Source organism: Phoca vitulina, unplaced genomic scaffold (genome assembly GCF_004348235.1).
Source record: "Phoca vitulina isolate PV1807 unplaced genomic scaffold, GSC_HSeal_1.0 scaffold30, whole genome shotgun sequence".
Taxonomy (NCBI): Eukaryota; Metazoa; Chordata; class Mammalia; order Carnivora; family Phocidae; genus Phoca; species Phoca vitulina.
In genome coordinates, this window is record NW_022589733.1 from 1068367 (window position 1) to 1091046 (window position 22680).

The following is a 22680-nucleotide window of genomic DNA, read 5'->3' on the forward strand; positions in this document are numbered from 1 at the left end:
TAGTGGTGACTAGTAGTCTATATTAATTAAACCCCCAATTCTCTCCTATTCATTTCTGTAATGAAGGTAGTGGGTTGAGAAAGCAAAACAGACAAATTAAATATAAAAACAAAATATTTATGGAAAAATTTCATCTTATTGAAAATAAAAGTGATTCTCTGGATAACTACAACTATAATAAAAACATAGAATGAATGAAATAATAATATAGACAAGACCTTTATCAAGTCTGATGAATGAAATAAAGAAGGCAAATAACATTAGAAACATGAAGGCGGCTATACCTACGCATAAATAAATACTTGAGCCCTCTCCTCTCTCTCTCTCAGTGAATCTGGCTGAGGTTTATCAATTTTGGTTATCTTTTCAAAGAACCAGTTCTTAGTTTCATTAATCCTTTCTATTATCTTTTTAGTTTCTGTTATATTTACTTCTGCTCTGTTCTTTACTATTTCCTTCTTTCTACTAACCTTGGGCTTTGTTATTCTTCCTTTTCTAGTTCCTTTATGTATAAAGTTAGATTGTTGATTTGAGATTTTCCTTTTTTTTTTTTGAGGTAGTCCTGTCTAGCTAGGAACTTCTCTTTTAGAAGGACCTCTTAAGGCTGATATTTCCTTATTGATTTTCTGTCTGGTTGATCTATGCATTGATGTTACTGGGATATTAATTAACCCTGCTATAATTGTATTGCTGCTGGTTTCTCCCTTTAAGTCCTTTAATATTTACTTTACATATTTAGTGATATATGTGTAGCTACCCCTGGTTTCCATTTGCATGAGACATCTTTTCCCTTCCCTTTACTTTCAGTCCATGTGTATCCTTACACCTGAGGTGAGTCTTTTGCACACGGCATATGAAGTTATTTATTTATTTATTTTTTAATTCATTCAGTCATTCTATGTCTTGATTGGAGAATTTACTCCATTTATGTTTAAAGTAATTATAAGTAGATATGTACTTATTGCCATTTTGTTAACTGTTTTCCAGCTGTTTTGTAGTTCCTCTCTGTACTTTTCTTCTTCTCTTGACCTCCCCTATTGTTTTGATGACCTGTAGTATTTAGATTCTTTTCTCATTATCTTGTGTATGTACTCCAGGTTTTGCTTTTTGGTTAACATGTGGCTGACGTATATCAGCCTGTATATATACCAGTCTATTTTCAGTTGACAGCAAGTTAAATTTGAATTCTCAAATACATTTTCTACTCAACACATCCCATGTTCTATGTTTCTGATGTTACATTTTACATGTTTTTGTGTATCCCTTAACTGTTATAGTTATTTTTACTACTTTTGTCTTGTTATCTTCATGTTAGCTTTAACACTGATTAGTCCACTATCTTTACTATACATTTATCTTTTTAGTGGGATCTTTACTTTCATATGTTTTCTTGTTACTAATCAGTGCCCCCCCCCCCCTTTTTTTTAAGCTTAAAGAAGTCCCTTTAACATTTCTGGTAAGGCCAATTTAATGGTGGTTAACTCCTTTAGTTTTTGCTTGTCTGGAAAACTCTTTATTCCTCCTTCTATTTGAATGATAACTTTGCCAGATAGAGTATCCTTGGTTGGAAGTTTTTTTCGCTTTCAGCACTTTGAATATATCATGCCACTCCTTCTGGCCTGCAAAGTTTCTGCTGAAAAATCTGCTCAGTCTTATGGAGGTTCCCCTGTATGTAATAATGTTTTTCTCTTGTTGCTTTTAAGATTCTCTCTTTAACTTTTGACATTTTAATTGTAATGTATCTTGGAGTGGATCTCTTTGTGATCATCTTATTTGGAACTCTCTGGGCTTTTTGCATTTGGAAGTCTGTTTTCCCTCCCCATGTTAAGGAGTTTCTAGCCATTATTTCTTCAAATAAGTTTTTATCCCTTTCTCTCTTTCTTTTCCGGAGACCCTTATAATGCAAACGTTAGCATACCTGATGGTGTTCCACAGGTCCCTTAAGCTATCTTCACTCCCAGCCTCCCCCATTTTTTGCTGGTCTGTTTGGGCGAGTGCCGCTGCCCTGTCTTTCAGGTCACTGATCCTTTCTTCTGTTCCATCTGCTCTGTTGTTGAAGCCCTCTAGTGTATTTCTCAGTTCAATGTTATATTCTTCAGTTCTTTGACTTCTGTTTGGTACTTACTCGTATTTTCTATCTCTTTGTTTTCATCCATTCTTCTCCTGAGATTGGTGAAAATCTTTGTAACCATTATCTTGAATTTTATATCAGGTAAATTACTTATTTCCATTTTATTTTTTCTGTGTTTTTTCCCCCCCGGGATTTTATCTTGTTTTTCCATTTGGAACATATTCTTCTGTTTCCTCATTTGCTGGATTCCCTGTATTTGTTTCTATGTATTAGGAAAAATGGCTACTTCTAGTCTTTAAGAAGTAATCATAGGAAGACTAATAGTGAGCTTCAGTCTGTTGTCTGTGCAGTGCCTTGGGGGTGGTAGGCTGCCAAAAACTGTCTTTCCCATTGTTTTAGTCCCATGAGGCCCAGAAAAGCAAGCCTCCCTGGCCACCAGAGCTAGGTGTTCAAGGGGCATCACCTATTTGGACTATGCACATCCCCTGGCTTTGGTGGGACTGTGTGAAAGTGTAGACTGAGACAAGCCTACATGCCAACTTTGGTGTTGTGGCCCCATGGGTAAGTCAGGCCAGGGCACACCTACTAGTCAGATTTAGTGGGGTAGGCTGTGGAAGAGGACCAGTTGGGTTTAGTAGGGTGGAGCTGAGGGACTGCTGGGCTGGGGCATGCCTGCCTGCCAGACTTAGCAGGCTGGGCCTGTGGACTGTTTTGGGGTGGGACACGCATAACCCAGGGTTTAGTATACAGGGCTAGGCAAGTGCACTAGTAAGGCAGAGAGAGAGTGCAAAAATGGTGCCCACCTGGGCCTCTGTCTCTGGAGACAGCACAACAATGTCATTTTAAGTTCTCCTTTCTTCTCTCAATAAAATGAAAATTCAGAGAATTAAGACATGACTATGCATAGAATTTGAAAGTAAACTAAGGGCAACTGAGTAACAATGGGATAGTCAAGGAAAAAAATAAGGTTTTCAGTCAGTGGTGGCATATATGTAAAATGACTGATCTCAGACCAGTCTGCCTCTATAAAATGTCACTAATAGATTTTTCATGTACCATGATTTTAAAGGTTAACTTATATAAATTAGGCCTTTAATATAAGATAAGGAACAAACCAATCTAAATTACTCTCTTCTGAAAACAAAAACACAAAACAAGTTAACAAACCATGGTTTCAGAATTTCTTGAGCTACATGTTATGGATTTTATTCTCTTACGTATAATCTCTACCTCATTTTCAAAACCTGCAGAAAAAAAGGAGACACTACTCTTCTCCAGGTAGTAACCCTTCAAATTAGAAACATCAACCCTGCACTAATTCTCAGCAATACAGCAATTCTGAAATCAGTTAAAAATTACAAAATGCTTTTTGGACAAAAGGGAATGCATGCAGGAAAGGATTATCAGGCACACTGTGTCTTTTTTTCCTTCTTCTATGTTTCAAGGAATATATTATGCTGAATTCTCCTAGACACACATCTCCCTTTCAAGTACAGGGCTCTTTTTGATTTAGTGATTTAATGAACAATGAGATGCACTAAAATCTACCTTTCAATTCTCATCTATCCCAAAAAGAAATCCCAGGTTTTAAACAGTTGCTTTTATAAAAGCATCAAGTGCCTATGACTGACTGCCTCTTACCTTATGTTTTCTGTAGAGTTACTGTTCCCTGCTGAATTAGCTGTTGATACCATCATTATTTCTGAATGGTAAAGGAACTTCAGTTAATATTTGATGGTTTAAAAGAGAAAATATTGATAAAAACTTCATGATAGTATATACTCAATGGAATATTAAGCCATAATAAAGAATGAAATCTTGCCATTTGCAATGGCATGGATGGAGCAAGAGAGTATAAAGCTAAGTAATGTCAGTCAGAGAAAGACAAATACCATATGATTTCACTCATATGTGGCATTTAAGAAACAAAACAAATGAGCCAAGAAAATAGAGAGAGAGAAGCCAAGAAACAAACTCTTAATTACAGAGAACAAACTGATGATTAGAGGGGAGGTGGGTCAGGGAGGGTGAAATAGGTGATAGGGATTAAGGAGGGCACTTGTGATGAGCACCAGGTGATGCATGGAGTTACTGAATCTCTATATCCTACACATGAAACTAATAGAACACTGTATGTCAACTATATCAGGACCTAAAATTTAAAAACAACAACAAAAAGATAACTCACTAGTTTAAAAAAAAAACAAACAAAACCCTTATGACCAAAACATAAATTGTTTGGATATTCTTCTAAGGATGAGTAATCATAGACTTAAGTGAATCTGGGATACAATTTCTTATTCTTTTGAATAGGATTAATGTCCAGAATAAAGCAATTTTACATTTCTTTGTTTTTATGTGCCACTATACCTTTAAAAGGAATAATAATCACATTCAGTTCAGAGATTTCATTTTACACTAAAATTGCTTCACACACATAATTATGAAGCATGATGATCATGTCCCTGGAAAACTCCATATACATAACCTGGAGCAACTGTAACTTCAAATCAAAGCCTTAGAAAAGTTTAAGTACAGACTGTCCATAATTTTCTACAAATATTTAGGGACACTCTCTAATAATATATGTTTCTCTAAATATCAGATTGCTAGATGACATTGTTTGGTGTTCAAAGCAACAATAAATCTGATTTTTTTTTCCAGGGAAGTTGTTTTGCATCATGAGCCTGGTAGGAAACGTGAAGCTGAATTATCACTAAGTCCAGAGTGAATTAATGCACAAATGAAAAATTGTGGATAGATAATGATGCAGGAGATAATAAAGAATAAGGGCCAAGAAATATAATTAATTGTGATAGGAAGAAAACAATACTGTATTGAAATTTAGGAAGAGTCATATTCATGGATTCTGCAAAGACTCAGGCTAATTAGAAATTTAACTATATTGGTTTATCTACTGGTACCTCTACTTAAGGAGAAAAAAGGAGCTGCAGCCCTCAGAATCACTGATAATGTAATAAATATACATTTTATATATACAAATAATGTCAATAATCATGTTTGAATTTTCAATGCAATTATAAATAAGCAACAGTAAGGCAATATTCACTGAACGTCTGTATGTGCTAGGTATTTACTAATTGCTTCACTTATTTTTACCTCATTTAATCTTCACTACAACTGCTAGAGACAGATAGAATTATTATTATTATTATTTTTTAAAGATTTTATTTATTTATTTAATTGACAGAGAGAGAGAGAGAGAGACAGCGTGAGGGGGAACACAAGTAGGGGGAGTGGGAGAGGGAGAAGCAGGCTTCCTGCCGAGCAGGGACCCTGATGCGGGGCTCGATCCCAGGACCCCGGGATCATGATCTGTGCCGAAGGCAGTCGCTTAATCAACTGAGCCGCCCAGGCGCCCCGAGACAGATAGAATTATTATTCTTGTCTTACAGATGAGTTTAGGTAGTCTTCCTAGGGTCACACGGGTGGTTAAGTGGCTGGACTGAGATTGAAGCCTAGGCTCAGCTCTTAACCACGATGGTTTTCAGTCTCAAAATGTAACTGGGTCATTTGTTTTTTAAAAATTTTGGCCTTACAAATGAAAGGGAGTGGGAGATAAGGCTTCCCATTATGGAAAGAATAAGTCACAGAAATAAAAGGCACTGCATGAGGAATATTGGTCAATGGTACTGTAATAGCATTGTATGGTCACAGATGGTGGCTGCACTCGTGGTGAGCACAGCATAATGTATAAACTTGTCAAATCACTAGGTTGTACACCTGAAATTAATGTAAAATTGTGCATCAACTATACTCACATACAGAAATTAAACCAAGAAGGAAAACAAAATTTCAACTATTTCCAGGGAAAAAACCCACAAAAAATAAAGAGTACAATCACTCTGTACTCTGTATATGCCTCTATTATTGAATGTAATACATTGTATCGCAGTTACTTGCTTTCAAGCCTGTCTCTATCTCCAGAATGGAAGCTTCCTGGTTGTAGGGATCACGTGTAATTGCACAGAAAAAAAGGCTCGGTTAATATTTATTGAATTGAATTGAGCATTAAATTACACTCATTAAAAGAAAACAATTTTGGCCTTTTAACAATAAAGTCTTGTTGAATGTTGTATTTTAGATTAGATGTTTGTTTCTGTTCTATAGAAATTAAATCTGTGGAAAAGAACAGGTATTCTAAGCCACTGGAAGTTCAGGTACAATGTAAAGAAATAGGAACTAAGCTCATCATGTTCCTTTATTTAAGGTACTCTACCATATTTAGGTGCTATTCAGTTAACAAAGTATCAAATCAAAGATATTTTTACAAATATTTCTCACTTGACTTAATTTCCATACCTTCCAGATGTATTCTTCAGTATGGCAAGAGCATCTGGATAGCCATCCATGTTGTAATCTCCAATATGAAGGGTAATTGGAAGTGGTATTTCAGTTGGTCGTTGTTCATGCACAAATGGCACAAAGCCCCACAGTGTGCCCTTGTTGCTGAACTCCTGTAGGACTGGAACCCACTATGGAATAAGAGGAAGAAGATTAGATTTTACAGTTACTTTAGAAAAAAAAAATTCATGATTTGTAAAACAAACAATTTATTAAAAGTCCTCACAAGCATTATCTTAAACTTCTTTATCTCTACATCTAAGGGTATTATGATTTACTTTGAAGAACAGATAACTGATACTCTAGAAAAAAATAAAGTCCCATTTAAATTTCATCACTAGTCATTCTTCCTTGAACTGGTACATAGAGCCTTTGAAGGTTTTTCACAAAATCACAGAATCTTAGGTTTGAATTGATATTGATTCTTATAGTTGAATCCCCCCATTTTAAAGCTGTGTTGAGTGGAAATGTAATTTCAAGGTAATATTTTTTAATGATTTATTTACTTATTTTAGAGGGAGGGAGGGAGAGAGAGAGAACGAGGGGGAGGGGCAGAGGGAGAAGGAGAGAGAGAATCTCAATCAGACTCCCACTGAGCATGGAGCCCAACAGGGGGCTCTATCTCAAGATCCTGAGATCATGAACTGAGCAGAAACCAAGAGTTGGACGCTTAACTGACTGAGCCACCTAGGCACCCCGCAAATGAGTATTTTTTTAAATTAGAGCAAACCATAATATCATCTAATATTGATGTCCTTTCAGGAGGATCAGCTTAGGAAGAAAGTTAGAAGATGACAGAACCTCCGTTGTTCCCCTGCTTTGCCTTTTATACATAATGATGACTTTAGTCACCATCTTCAGAGCCAAGAGTTCTGAGGCTTTCCTGACAACACCAGCCCTGAAGAGAAGCTCTGCCTGTCCAGGGGGAGCTTTGTCACCAAAACAGCTGGGATCTACTTTTAGAAAGTTCTTTATTTTTATGTTGATTATAATGAAGAGAACAGAGAGAATAAGTTGATTTCAAAAAGAGCTTTTGGAAATCCATTTCTCTTTTGAGATGCCCTAATCTACTTCTAATAACCTAATGCAAACTAAAAATCTGAAGAGTGGAGATCATACCATTAAAATTACAAATATGCCCGGGGCGCCTGGGTGGCTCAGTCGTTGGGCGTCTGCCTTTGGCTCAGGTCAAATTATAAATATGCCCATGATTAGTTAAAAGTATGGATACTGGCACACACCCTAGAGATGTTTAAACAGGTTCAGCTGGCTTGAAATGACAGCAGGCTAAACATGACTACATGTTTCTTTTAAGCAGGTGACTCTTTATATGGCTCCAAGTCAAACGATATTAAAAATGGCTTCTTGCAAAGGGTTTAGTACATAGGGTACCCTAAACATTTTCTAGGTTTTCCAAAGAAAGCATAACTTGCCAAGGAAAAAGAGAAAAAAATAATGATAAAGACATATTTATAGAAAACAAGCTGTTTTCTATAAACAGCTATGCTCACCACTATACCAGCTAAAAAAAGGCAGCTATGCTCACCTTATACCACCAACGCAGATACAAGCTGTTTTTAAAAAAATACTTGTTAAATCTTAGATTAATTTTTCAATCTTTCTTAAAAGCAAAAAAAATATTATCATCAAAATGTTTTAATGATTTACTTGACTTTGAAAAAAACTGTTGGTTTTGTTTTGGAAGAAGATGGGAAATTTCACAAAATGCTAAGTTATCACAAATTTCTGAAAAGGTTGACCATTTATTAATGAGGATAAAGTATTCTTATTAAGGTAAATGTATTAAGGTCTAAAAAGTAAAAAGATATTTTATTAATATGACATCCTTAACAGTCACCAAAGAACTGTGACATTTATCTTCCCAGAGAGAGATGACTATATAATTTGAAACACTCTTACAGTAGTCTGTTTCTTGAAGCCAGGTTATAATTACTATGTTTACTTATACCTATGAAACAATGATTAGGTATTACTTGACCTCATGTTTTCGTTGATTCAAAACTTAAAAAAGCTTAAGATAATATAATTTATGGGTACAGAAGTTAAATGTTTTTAGACTGTTGATTGTATGAAGATTTTTCTTTAGTGTCTTAGTATAAAATGTAGTTTCCTACAAAGGCAGTAGAAGTCAGTAGGTTATTCTATCATTTCTTACCCTAAGATAGAAAACAAAACTGATTAATTCTAGTACTATAATACTGGCTTTCTTGTCTAGTGCTATCAATATGGAAAAATTCTCAATGTTACAACATATCATTGCCACATTAATCTGCTAAGACTATTGGATTCTAAACTGTTTACCTACAAGCTACAGGTAAAAAGTCAGCTTGAGAGAATGAAACAGATCTAGATAGCACAAATAAAGACAAGATTAGCCTTGACAATAGATGTGATGTCCTTCTCTATAACCTTTTATCATAGTTACAGTGCCTTTTACAATAATCCTAGGCTATAAAATGCTAACGGATCATTTAATTACAGGACCAAGAATAGGTCTTCTTCACCAGAAATGATTATAACAGTGTCTTCCCCCTCAATAAACAAACACAAAAAGATTTAAATGCATTTCATTAAATTAAAATGAGGATGTCAATAATTTATATAGGGTTTCTCTGTGTTCTGATTCTTCAGATACTTTTTCTAATCTCTGAAGATTTTCTTCAAGAAGGTAACTCTACTGACATTAAAAAACAAGCTGATATACCTGTTTCGTTCCAGATTTTGCTAAGTAAATGATGCTTTTCTGGCAGTTTTTATCTTCACAGCCTGGCAGTAAGTGATCCATGTGTCCATCTCCATCTGCCAAAAGAAACTTCAAGAGTCCATTAACAGTTACAAAATAAAGTGTTCTTGTATGGCAGATTACATTTCTTATTTGTTCAAAGTCTGCATCAATCTGGGTAAATGGAAGAAACTGACATATGACTTTGTAATAAATGTGATTCAATTAAAACAATTACTCTGGCCCTTGCCATCTATTACCTGGATTGTGTCTTGTTTTAAATTGCTCACTTTTCTGTAAATATTTATCCAGTGTTGGAAAAAAACCCCCATTTCAGGCTTTAATATTAAGATCATCAATTCTTAAACAATGTGGCTTTTGACTTATTTACATAGTTATCATTGCTGCCGCAAGAGAAAAACAAGCATGTCAATAGTAACTCATTATTATATGGCTTATTTTAAATGTGTCTTTACATATAATTTATCTTTACACATGCTCTTAAGTCTCTTTTAAATAGTTTGAACTTCAAGAGTTCTAAAGCTCTCAGCACCCTGGCTTTTAAAAAGCAACAACAATTTTTATCAATAAAAAGGCAAATGAAGAGAATACAGATGTCATTTTCAGCTGACTGGTTTTTTAAAAAGCTACACAATGAGGGCGCTTGGGTTGTTCAGTTGGTTAAGCATCTGATTTTGGTTCAGGTCATGATCTCAGGGTCTTGGGATTGAGCCCTGCATCAGGCTCTGTGCTCAATGTGGAGTCTGCTTTGTCCCTCTGTCCCCACCCCCCACACTCATGCTCTCTCTCAAATAAATAAAATCTTTTTTTTTTTTTTTTAAGATTTTATTTATTTATTTGACAGAGAGAGACACAGAGAGAGCAGGAACACAAGCATGGGGAGTGGGAGAGGCAGAAGCAGGCTTCCCGCGGAGCAGGGAGCCTGATGCGGGGCTCGATTCCAGGACCCTGGGATCATGACCTGAGCCAAAGCAGATGCTTAACGACTGAGCCACCCAGGCACCCCATCAAATAAATAAAATCTTAAAAAAAAAGCTGCACAATGTTTTGCAAAGACCTTCAGAAGTGAGGTTACTGAAGAACCTGGAATCAATTCCTCTAATGGTCTCTCCTTCCTACTGCCCCTTACCTGATGGGGTTTACAGATTTTGATGTCCTATAAATCTCTACAGTGACATGCACAGTGGAATAGTCATTTAGATTTTAAATTTTGTGTTGCTTTATTCACTGATTTATTTTCTATGTTTTAACATATAATGTGTGTCTGAGGCAAGTGCCTTCAGTTTGAAGGAGATAACAAGGATTAGCAATAGAGAAATATTCTTCCATGTTTAGGCTTACATATTAAGAAAATACAGAATTTTAACAAGCCTATCAAGTCTTCAGTAATATATTCAAAAGGGAAAAAAATAATTTTAGGCTGAGTGGGCTGAAAATCTAGCCAATGGAAGCTGACCCCAGCAAGGAAAAATAAAAGGTGCAGCCTAGTGAAAAATAAATTTCTTTCATTTAATTTCATGGTTTAATTACTTATGAGCTTTATGATTAATATCATTTGTGACAAGAAACCCTTACACAGAGGAGTAAAACATTAAATAACATAGTTGAATTAATAATGGAAAGTATGGAGAACATCTGTGATTTGACAGTATATATAGATTTGGACTACTGAGAAAGAAGAGAGATAGATGCAACTCTAGGCAGGAATACTTGGAAAGGAAAAGGCTTTTCAAGGGCATAAACATATATTATGGTTAAAGATAAATAAAAAAAGAGCTAGCCAAGTAAGAATGAATTAAATGCAAAATGTGATTTATAAGCGGGCTCTAGGAATATCATAGACCTCATTAAAAGCCAAACCATTTTATTGCAAATTAAAGGGGGGACCAATTAGAAGACCATTACTAAGTCTCTACCCTTCATTTTTACCCAATGACAAAATACTCAGATTAGATTCTAATTTACACTTTTATTTTCTCCTAGTTCCTTTATTCCAAGTAGCTTCCTATTTCCTACAAGTATTTCAACTATGACTTAGCTGATATTTAATGCTGGCAAATAACCATCTAATAAACATACAACAAACTCATGTGATAACTCATAATCATGCCTTTTAGTATAAGTTAGCAACAATATTTTATAGATATGGTCAAAGAAATGGAGAACTTTATCAGAGAATGTCTTCCTTGTGCCCTTTCTACATGCTGTTTTTTGATATTTAAGGGAAGTAATAGAAAAGCTGTCTGATAGTCCAACTTCATGCCCAAAGGAAATTTTAAATACAAAGTTATTAATTCCTGGGACTTCTTTAAGGAATGTGTCCAAGTTCACAGACTGGTCCCTCCATCAGCATGACTTCTTCATAGTCTATTCAAGGTCACATTATTTCTTAGAGAATTTGTTTAAAAGAATACTATTTCCTAGCCTTGGGCCTTTGATTCATGTGAAATTTATTTTTCTGAAACTATTTTCTTCCCTAGGCATAAAAGTTATATTATTATTAAAATAACAACCATAAATCTACATATAAGCACAAGTAACATTTTCATGAAAAATGACTATTTTCCAAAACAAAAACGTTTTACAAGAAGAGTGGCATTATCTGGCTTAACAGAAAAAAGCTGGATTTTCATGCTGCTTTTGTACTCAATCGGTTTTTTTTTTTTTTTTTTTAATTTTATTATGTTATGTTAGTCACCATACAATACATCATTAGTTTTTGATGTGGTGATCCACGATCCGTTGTTTTCGTAAAACACCCAGTGCTCCACGCAGTACGTGGCCTCCTTAATACCCATCACCGGGCTAACCAATCCCCCCTCCCCCCTCCCCTCTAAAACCCTGCTTGTTTCTCAGAGTCCATAGTCTCTCATGGTTCATCTCTCCCTCCAATTCCCCCCGCCCATTTTTCCCTTCCTTCTCCTAATGTCCTCCATGCTATTCCTTATGTTCCACAAATAAGTGAAACCATATGATAATTGACTTTCTCTGCTTGACTTATTTCACTTAGCATAATCTCCTCCAGTCCCAGCCATGTTGATGTAAAAGTTGGGTATTCATCCTTTCTGATGGCTGAGTAATATTCCATTGTATATATGGACCACATCTTCTCTATCCATTCATCTGTTGAAGGGCATCTCGGCTCTTTCCACAGTTTGGCTATTGTGGACATTGCTGCTATGAACATTGGGGTGCATATGGCCCTTCTTTTCACTACATCTGTGTCTTTGGGGTAAATACCCAGGAGTGCAATTGCTGGGTCATAGGGTAGCTCTATTTTTAAATTTTTGAGGAACCTCCACACTGTTTTCCAAAGTGGCTATTTCCAAAGTGGCTTGCATTCCCACCAACAGTGTAAGAGGGTTCCCCTTTCTCCACAACCTCTCCAACATTTGTTGTTTCTTTCCCTGTCCATTTTTGCCATTCTAACTGGTATAAGGTGGTATCTCAATGTGGTTTTGATTTGAATTTCCCTGATGGCTAATGATGATGAACATTTTTTTATATGTCTGTTAGCCATTTGTATGTCTTCTTCAGAGAAGTGTCTTTTCATATCTTCTGCCCACTTTTTGACTTGATTATTTGTTTTCTGGGTGGTGAGTTTGAGAAGCTCTTTACAGATCTTGATATCAGCCCTTTATCTGTAGTGTCATTTGCAAGTATTTTCTCCCATTCTGTGGGTTGCCTCTTTGTTTTGTTGACTGTTTCCTTGGCTGTGCAGAAGCTTTTTATCTTGATGAAGTCCCAAAAGTTCATTTTTGCTTTTGTTTCACTAGCTTTTGGAGATGTATCTTGAAAGAAGTTGCTGTGGGCGATGTCAAAGAGGTTACTGCCTATGTTCTCCTCTAGGATTTTGATGGATTCCTGTCTCACATTGAGGTCTTTCATCCATTTTGAGTTTATCTTTGTGAATGGTGTTAGAGAATGGTCGAGTTTCATTCTTCTGCATGTGGCTGTCCAATTTTCCCAGCACCATTTATTGAAGAGACTGTCTTTTTTCCATTGCATGTTTTTTCCTGCTTTGTCAAAGATTATTTGACCATAGAGTTGAGGGTCCATATCTGGGTTCTCTATTCTGTTCCATTGGTCTGTATGTCTGTTTTTGTGCCAGTACCATGCTGTCTTGGTGATCACAGCTTTGTAATATAGCTTGAAATTGGGCAACGTGATGCCCCCAGCTTTGTTTTTCTTTTTCAACATTTCCTTGGCGATTTGGGGTCTTTTCTGATTCCATATTAATTTTAGGATTGTTTGTTCCAGCACTTTGAAAAATGTCATTGGAATTTTGAATGGGATGGCATTGAAGGTATAGATTGCTCTGGGTAGCATAGACATTTTAACAATGTTTATTTTTCCGATCCATAAGCAAGGAATATTTTTCCATCTTTTTGTGCCTTCTTCCATTTCTTTCATGAGTGTAATTCTCCTTTTTTGATGGGGTCTTTGTCTGGTTTTGGGATCAATGTAATTCTGGCCTCATAAAATGAGTTTGGAAATTTTCCTTCCATTTCTATTTTTTGGAACAGTTTCAGAAGAATAGGTATTCATTCTTTAAAGAATTAGAATTCCCCTGGGAAGCCATCTGGCCCTGAGTTCTTGTTTGTTGGGAGATTTTTGATTACTGCTTCCATTTGCTTACTGGTTATGGGTCTGTTCAGGTTTTCTATTTCTTCCTGGTTCAGTTTTGGTAGTTTATACGTCTCTAGGAATGCATCCATTTCTTCTAGATTGTCTAATTTGCTGGCATGTAGTTGCTCATAATATGTTCTTATAATTGTTTGTATTTCTTTGGTGTTGGTTGTGATCTCTCCTCTTTCAGTAGTGATTTTATTTATTTGGGTCCTTTCTCTTTTCTGATATGTATGGCCAGGGTTTTATCAATCTTACTTATTCTTTCAAAGAACAGCTCCTAGTTTCGATGATCTGTTCTACTGTTCTTTTAGTTTCTATTTCATTGATTTCTGCTCTGATCTTTCTTATTTCTCTTTTCCTGCTGGGTTTAGGCTTTATTTGCTGTTCTTTCTCCAGCTCGTTCAGGTGTAGGGTTAGGTTGTGTATTTGAGACCTTTCTTGTTTCTTGAGGAAGGCTTGTATTGCTATATACTTTCCTCTTACGACTGTCTTTGCTGCATCCCAAAGATTTTGAACAGTTGTGTTTTCATTTTCATTGGTTTCCATGAATTTTTTAAATTCTTCTTTAATTTCCTGGTTGACCCATTCATTCTTTAGTAGGACGCTCTTTAGCTTCCATGTATTTGAGTTCTTTCTGATTTTCCTCTTGTGATTGAGTTCTAGTTTCAAAGCACTGTGGTCTGAAAATATGCAGGGAATGATCCCAATCTTTTGGTACTGGTTGAGACCTGATTTGTGACCCAGAACGTGATCTATTCTGGAGAATGTTCCATGGGCACTAGAGAAGAATGTGTACTCTGTTGCTTTGGGATGGAATGTTCTGAATATATCTGTGAAGTCTTTCTGGTCCAGTGTGTCATTTAAAGCCTTTATTTCCTTGTTGATCTTTTGCTTAGATGATCTGTCCATTTCAGTGAGAGGGGTGTTAATGTCCCCTACTATTATTGTATTGTTGTCAATGTGTTTCTTTGATTTTGTTATTTATTGGCTTATATAAGTGGCTGCTCCCACGTCAGGGGCATAGATATTTTCAATTGCTGGATCTTCTTGTTGGATAGACCCTTTAAGTATGATATAGTGTCCTTCCTAATCTCTTATTATAGTCTTTGTTTTAAAATCTAATTTGTCTGATATAAGGATTGCCACCCCAGCTTTCTTTTGACGTCCATTCGCATGGTAAATGGTTTTCCAACCCCTCATTTAAATCTGGAGGTGTCTTTGGGTCTAAAATGAGTCTCTTGCAGACAGCATATCAATGGGTCATGTTTTTTTTATCCAATCTGATACCCTGTGTCTTTTGATTGGGACATTTAGTCCATTTACATTCAGGATAACTACTGAAAGATATGAATTTAGTGCCATTGTATTGCCTGTAAGGTGACTGTTACTGTATATTGTCTCTGTTCCTTTTTGGTCTATGTTACTTATAGGCTCTCTCTTTGCTTAGAGGACCCCTTTCAGTATTTCCTGTAGGGCTGGTTTGGTGTTCGCAAATTCTTTTAGTTTTTGTTTGTCCTGGAAGCTTTTTATCTCCCCTTCTATTTTCAATGACAGCGTAGCTGGATATAATATTCTTGGCTGCATATTTTTCTCATTTAGTGCCCTGAATATATCATGCCAGTCCTTTCTGGCCTGCCAGGTCTCTGTGGATATGTCTGCTGCCAATCTAATATTTCTACCATTGTAGGTTACCTTGGAGCTCTGTGGCAATCAGGCACCCCTGGTCTTTCTGTGACCCTGAGGGTGCTGAGACCACACTGTCCCAGCGAGGGTTCCAACCCCTGCTTAGCCACTGGAGCGACATCCCTCAGCAGAGCTGACTTCTAAAAGTTCCGATTTTGTGCTCCGTGGCTCTATCACTTGCCAGAAGAGGCCGACGGAGGCCCCCTCCTCCGCTGTCTATCTTCCCGAATATCGCCTTGGATTCACTTCTTCGCACATCCTACCTTACAGAAAGTGGTAGCTTTTCTGTTCATAGTATTGCTGCTAATCTTTTCTTTGATCTCCTGTTGAGTTTGTAGGTGTTCAGAATGGTTTGATAACTATCTAGCTGAATTCCTGGGACCAGATGAAATTTAAGTCTTCTACTCCTCCGCCAGCTTGCTCCTCCCTTTCACATACAGCTTGATTTTTAATTGTGTTCATATACACATAGTATTAATACAGTTATGTGATTAAAGTCGAGTCTCCAAAGTGCCAGGGCCTTAATAATTTCACCAATAAGAAACACATATTGTCAAAGAATATGAATATGATCAAAACAGAAAAATTATAATTCTTTAAGATACTGCTAGTTACTATCAGACATGGTAATGCTGGAAAGCATGAGATAGGACCAAAAATATACAAAGTGAACCAAATTTGCTTTAATATATGTTTAGGCTTTGTAAGTAGATACTCATGAAATAAGACTTTCATAATGAAAGATTTCTCTTGTCAATTCTATTATTTGTTTTTACTGATGATAAAATATTTTTTCTTGTCATTTCAATATCTAAATATCTATTAGGCTTTAATGTCTCCAGGATACTTATCTGCTGATGTTTTCTGCTTTGCTGAATATACTGATTCTTTGACGACTATGTCTTAGTGGTTATTTTTCCTTATTAAGAATTTTATAAAAGTCATGACCTATTCTACTTTCTTTTCTGAGTTTTCCTTATTCTCTTATGTGAATAGAGCTTCTGTTTTTCTTTTTCTTTCTTTCTTTCTTTTTTTTTTTGGAATCAGGCTTATAGTTTTTGCCTTTTATTTTTTTGTTGTTGTTCATTCCTTTTCCTTTAGTCTTTATTGTGGATCAGGCTCCCCCCCCCCACCCCGGGCTTATTCTAACAAACAGATTAAAGAACACATACATAACGGTCCAAATACTCCCCACTGCAAGGAAGGAGGAACTCAGCAGAGGACTGACCTGTGGGAAAGAGCAGCCAAAACAACAGCACAGTGCAAACAACACAGCATTAGAAACATTTCCTGAAAGTCTGGGCCCTCGACAGCATATGACTTCTTTTAAATATTGCAGTACTCTGAGGTGCAGGAAACATAACAAGCTTCCATACACGCAATAGACAGAAACTTAGCCAAAATAACAAGACAGAGGAATTCTCCCCAAAAGAAAGGTGAGGAGAGTATCAAATTCAGGGACTTGTGCAAAACAGATATAAACAATATATCTGAACAAGAATTTAGGACAATGGTCATAAGAATAGTAGCTGGACTTGAAAAAAGCATAGAAGACACCAGAGAAATTCTTGCTGCAAATATAAAAGACCTAAAAACTAGACAGGGTGAAATAAAAATGCTATAACTGAGATGCAAAACTGACTGGATATAATCACAATGAGGACTGAAGTAGCAGAGGAGAGAATAGGTGATATAGAAGTTAAAATTATGGAAAATCATGAAGCTGAAAAGAAGAGAGAGGGAAACAAAACTATTAGATCACGAATATAGAGTCACGGAACTCAGCAATTCCATAAAGTGAAATAATATTTGTATCATAGGAGTCCTAGAAGGAGAAGAGCAAGAAAAAAGGGCAGAAGGTTTATTTGAACAAATTATAGCTGAGAACTTCCCTAATCTGGGGAAGGATATGGGCATACCAATCCAAGAGGCAGAAAGAACTCCCCTCAAAATCAACAAAAACAGGTCAACACAATGGCATATCATAGTGAAATCTGCAAGATAGAAATATAAAGAGAGAATTCTGAAGGCAGCTAGGGATAAAAGGGCTGTCCATACAACCTACAAGGGTGGACACATAATGTTAGCAGCAGACTTGTCCACAGAAACTCGGCAGGCTAGAAGAAAGTGTCATGATATGTTCAACAGACTAAATGGGAAAAATATGCAGCCATGAATACTCTATCCAGCAAGGCTGTCATTCAGAATAGAAGGAGAGATAAAGAGTTTCCAAGACAAGTAAAAACTAAAGGAGTTCATGAACAGTAAACCAGCTCTGCAAAAAATATTACTCTGAATGTAAATGGACTCTATGCTCCAGTCAAAAGACGTAGGGTATCAGAATGGATTAACAAACAAGACCCATCTATATGCTGCTTACAAGAGACTCATTTTAGACCCAAAGACATCTCCAGATTGAAAGAGGAGGGGTGGAGAACCATTTTTCATGCTAATGGACATCAAAAGAAATGTGGAGTAGCCATATTTATATTAGACAAACTAGATTTTAAACTGAAGAGTATAATAAGAGATAAAGAAGGACACTATACCATGATAACGGGGTCTATCCATCAAAAAGTTCTAACACTTGTAAATATTTATGCCTCTAACTTGGGAGCAGCCAAACATATACATCAATTAATAACTTAAAGCAACTCATTGATAACGATACAATAATAGTAGGGGACGTTATCACCCCAGTCACAGCAAAGGACAGATCATGTAAGCAGAAGATGGACTTAACAGATATATTCAGAGCATTCCATCCTAAAGCGGAAGAATACACTTTTTTTTTTGAATGCACATGGAATATTCTCCAGAGTAAATCACATACTGGGTCACAAATCAGGACTGAACTGGTACAAAAAGACTGAGATCACACCATGCATATTTTCAGACCAAAATGTTATGAAACTTTAAGACAACCAAAAGAAAAAATTTGGAAAGACCACAAATAAATGGAGGTTAAACAACATCCTGCTAAAGACTGAATGCATCAATCAGGAAAATAAGGATTAAGGAGTTAAAAAATATACGGAAGCAAATGAAAATGAAAACATGACATTTCAAAACCTTTGGGATGCAACAAAGGCAGTCCTAACAGGGAAGTATATAGCAATACAGGCCTTTCTCAAGAAGCAAGAAATGTCTCAAATATACAACCTAACCTTACACCAAGAGGAGCTGGAAAAAGAACAGCCAATGAAGCCTAAAACCAGTAGAAGGGAAATAATAAAGATTAGAGCAGAAATCAATGGTATAGAAATAAAAAACCCCCCAGGAGAAGAGATCAATGAAACTAGGAGCTGGTATACTGAAAGAATTAAAAAGATTGATAAACCTCTAGCCAGACTTACCATCACTAATAAAACAGGTGAGATCACAACCAACACCACAGAAATACAATTATAAGAGAATATTATTAGCAATTATATGCCAACAAATTGGACAATCTGGAGGAAATGGATAAATTCCTAGAAACCTATAAACTACCAAAACTGAAACCAGAAGAAATAGAAAACCTGAACAGACCCATAACCAGCAAAGAAATTTAATAAGTAATCAAAAATCTCCCAACAAGCAAGAGTCCAGGGCAAGACGGCTTCTCAGGAAAATTCTACCAAACATTTAAAGAAGAATCAATACCTATCTATTGTCCACAATAGCGAAAATATGGAAAGAGCCCAGATGTCCATGGTGCAATGAATGGAGAAGGTGTGATAGAGATATACAATCGAATATTACTTAGCCATCAAAAAGAATGAAATCTTGTTATTTGCAAGGATGTGGATGAAACTAGAGTATATTATGTTAAGTGAAGTAAGTCAGTCAGAGAAAGACAAATTCCATATGAGTTCACTCATATGTGGAATTTAAGAAATAAAACAGATGAACACAGGGGAAGGGAAAGAAAAATAAGATAAAGACAGAGGGAGGCAAACCATAAGACTTTTAAATACAGGGAATAAACAGAGGGTTGCTGGAGGGGAGGTGGGTGGGGGGATGGAGTAATTGGGTGATGGGCATTAAGGAGAGCACTTGATGTAATGAGCACTGGATGTTATATGCTCTGGTGAATCACTAAATTCTAGTGTTGAAAGTAATAATACACTATATGTTAACTAAAATGAATTTAAATATATCTAAAAAAAAAGAAAGATGTTTTCTACATGGTGTTATTTTATAGAAAAAAAATTGAAATAAAATGCCATGCATAGGGGCACCTGGGTGGCTCAGTCAGTTAAGCCTCTGTCTTTGGTTCAGGTCATGATCCCAGGGTCCTGGGATCGAGCCCCACATCCTGAGGCAGGGAGCCTGCTTCTCCCTCTGCCTGCTGCTCTCCCTGCTTGTTCTCTCTGTCAAATAAATAAATAGAATCTTTAAAAAAAGTGCCATCCACAGTCCATGTTCACTAAGGCCGCAGTATAGTTTAGTAGCATAGGCTCAGGTGTTACAAGGACCTGGGTTCAAAACTTAGGTATCACTTGGTAGCTGTGCAACCGTGGGCAATTTACTTACCATTTCTTAGCCTTAGTTTCTTTATGCACACTACCTGAACATTTCCTTGTAAATATTAAATGATGATAATCATGACATTAGTAAGCACTCACTGCGTGTTTACAATGTTCAAAAGAGTTATAAATTTTATACATATAGTATTTCCTTTAATGTTCATAACAAATCTTATTGTGTTATTATCCTAAATTGCTACCTCCACTTAACAGAGGAAGAAACAAAGGTATCAAGATTAAGTAACTTGCTCATAAAGAGTCAGTTAGTAAGAGGCAGAACCAGAATACATAAAACCCAGGCAGACTGACTCTGGAGCCCCTATTCCTAGTCACTGCCCTTTGTAAAATGTTTGGCACATAGAAGCTTAATAAATGATAGTTATTGTTCGTATGATGAACACTCAAAGGGGTAAAATGATGACACTAAAAATGTCAAAGACTATTGCTTTTACATAAACCAAGAGCCACCACTCCCAAAAAACAGGGAAAGACTATGGCTATTTCATTTCTTCTGGAGAGAATGAATGAGGGTGTTACCTCCAAGAAAGATAGAAGATGGCTTCTGTTAAGATGAACGTTGATAATAACCACTAATTAGGGTTATCTTACAACTTCTGCCTAGACTTGTCTTTCATTGAAATATGTATCTTTGGGAGATTCACATTTGAGATCCTTTTATAACTGGCAATATTTTAATTAGACATGGGTGGTTTAGAAGTATTAATAAAGGATAAATTTCAGAAATATGTAGACTAATATGAAATATTCTTTTGAAAAATAAACTCTAGTCATGCTAATTTTAAATTTTCATGAAAAAGTATTTTAGAGGATTTTAGTCATTTGGTTCTATCATCAATAAGCTAATTAAATTAGCACTTTTCTCAGAAGATAAACATGTTTAATTCCCTTCACAACCATGGAATAGTTATAATTTCCATTGAGTACCACAATTTATTTAGGACAGCTATTAAGCAACGAAATATGCATCTTTATTAATACTGAAGAAGTTATTAGGACATCAAGCTTTCATGTCTTGGCTCCCTATCTTTAAGAAGTTAATTTTCCTACCTTATCATATTAACAAAAGATTCTTCTATATGGAAGGTCTCAAAGAGTGCTGGCTTGTTCTGGTTCTGGTTGAATTTTGTTTCACTGGTTGGCTGTGAACTTCTTGTCAGAAGGATGGGGATAGATGAAATAAACACTGGTAATAGTGATAATATCATTACTCTCACAAGATACTCATTTTTGAAATTGAAATCTTTATTACCATCCTTTTCAAGGGAGAAATAGGAAATCAAACTTTATGAAGTCGCCAAGTTCATAAGCAAAGTGAATGAACTGAACGAAGAATCCTACAATTTTCTACAAGTATTCTCTATTTATGTCCTGGGCATTAATTAAAAGTAAAATATTCTACCTAATAAGAGGTATAAAGAGCCCTCATAACACTGGTATTTAATTCACATATTTTCCTAATTATTAATCCCTTTATTTTAAATAATCAGTCAACAGAATATAACAATCAGCTTGACTAGATTAATTTCTCACCGATTTAAAATTATATATAATGTTACAAATACAAAGGGCCATAGAAATTATGTCTTTTATCTCTATCATTTACAGATGGGAAAATTAAGACTCAGAAAGATTAAATTGTTTTTCCAGTAGTACATGGAGAGGAAGTACCAAGACCTGACTCCAGTCACATGTTCCTTCAACCATGCAGGCTCTATTTGGAAATAGTCAGAACGGGCTAATTATTCAATTTGGCAGGCATTAGTCACTGTACAACATCAGAATATTGACGTCGTCTTTCCAACTACGTTCTCCATAAGAACACCGTTTTTTTAAAGGTACCAGAGTGATTGGAAAGGGTTAGTCATCTGTGAAACAACTAAAACATCATTTATTATCACATTTACAATTATTTCAATTATGTTCATAAACATTGAAAAAAATAAAAACATCAAGCCTAAACCTGCAGTTCTCAACTTTTTTCCCACTCTGATACAAAGGAAGGGTATGCCCTGGAGTGGATGGGGGAAGAGAACAGATAATCCCTTAACATCTGCTAAGTCCTAGTAGAGGTTTTTTTATATATATTATCATGTTTAATTCTGAAAAAAAAAATAAAAAATAAAAAAAATATTATTTTCATTTTACAGTTGAGGACAATGATCCTTGGTGAGATTAGTCACCCAGGCAAAAAGCTAGTAAGTAGCAGGTAAACCTGTTTTGAAATTAGGTTTACGTTTATTATCCACGACTGTCTCCTTCCCTTACTGAAACTGACATTTTTCAAAGGTTCAATCATAATTAGAGACCTGGCAAATAGCTGGGGAATATGGTTTTTCTCTGGATTTTAAGGGAGTGGACAGTAATGAAGAATACATTCTCGAATACGACTTTACCTTATTGTGAGTTTTTCAGTACTGGTGTAAGAAATATGAACATGTGTTCTAAAATATTTCACTTCAAAGCATATTAACGCTGTATATATTAACCTCAATATAAAGTGGTCAAGTAACTTTCATAAGTTTTATATAGTTAGTTAGGGGAGGAGGAGAGATTCATACTAAAAACTGTCTGACTTCAGAACCATAGGCAAGTTACTTTAGTTTATATACTCAATTTTCTAATCCACAAAACAT

At 35.8% G+C, this 22680-nt stretch overlaps 1 protein-coding gene across 1 annotated transcript in view; it reads right to left on the reverse strand.

Annotated features, from left to right (window-relative positions):
• Positions 1–22680, reverse strand: part of ITFG1 (integrin alpha FG-GAP repeat containing 1) — a 317151-nt gene that overhangs the window by 156989 nt on the left and 137482 nt on the right. Inside the window, exons 9-10 of the mRNA XM_032424181.1 lie at positions 9162–9256; positions 6395–6567 (exon numbers count right to left, since the gene is read on the reverse strand). Coding sequence (XP_032280072.1) covers positions 6395–6567; positions 9162–9256 — 268 coding nt within the window. The remainder of the gene's footprint in view (positions 1–6394; positions 6568–9161; positions 9257–22680) is intronic.